This window comes from Penaeus monodon, chromosome 21 (assembly GCF_015228065.2).
Source record: "Penaeus monodon isolate SGIC_2016 chromosome 21, NSTDA_Pmon_1, whole genome shotgun sequence".
NCBI classification, from domain to species: Eukaryota; Metazoa; Arthropoda; class Malacostraca; order Decapoda; family Penaeidae; genus Penaeus; species Penaeus monodon.
In genome coordinates, this window is record NC_051406.1 from 3,596,323 (window position 1) to 3,596,755 (window position 433).

At 44.1% G+C, this 433-nt stretch overlaps 1 protein-coding gene across 1 annotated transcript in view; it reads right to left on the minus strand.

The window, feature by feature from the left end:
- The window catches only part of LOC119586117 (high affinity cAMP-specific and IBMX-insensitive 3',5'-cyclic phosphodiesterase 8A-like), a gene marked incomplete in the record, with an annotated part of 15,950 nt that overhangs the window by 7,477 nt on the left and 8,040 nt on the right, over positions 1-433 (minus strand). Inside the window, 1 exon segment of the mRNA XM_037934808.1 lies at positions 1-247. Coding sequence (XP_037790736.1) covers positions 1-247 — 247 coding nt within the window.

Below are 433 nucleotides of genomic sequence, written 5' to 3' on the forward strand. Positions count from 1 at the left end.
AAAAGGTCTGTAGCAACTGGATCTGCTGGCACTGGCTTATTGTTATCTGGCGCAGCCGAAATAAGCTGAGGAGAATATAGCTCTGTGGACCTCAGGATTTCCAGGACCTTCTCCAATGCCTGCGCCACGTATGCCGGGGAATTCTCCTGAGCCGCCGTGATGATGTTGAAGACCCGTGTGATTGGGGCCTCAATGGTTAAGGAGTGGAGCTTCACTAGGCTATGCCGTCTGATGATGTTTTGAGTTCCTGGGGATTCAACCATTATATATATACTTCATAGAAACACAAATACTCGAGATTATGATGAAAAAACTTTGAGAGTGGCTGTACAGACGTGCATGTGCAAAGCAAATTGCCTCATGTATGATCATATTGGCATGAATCAGTCTACTGCCTATTAAATATTTGCCTACCAATGATCAAAAAAATACA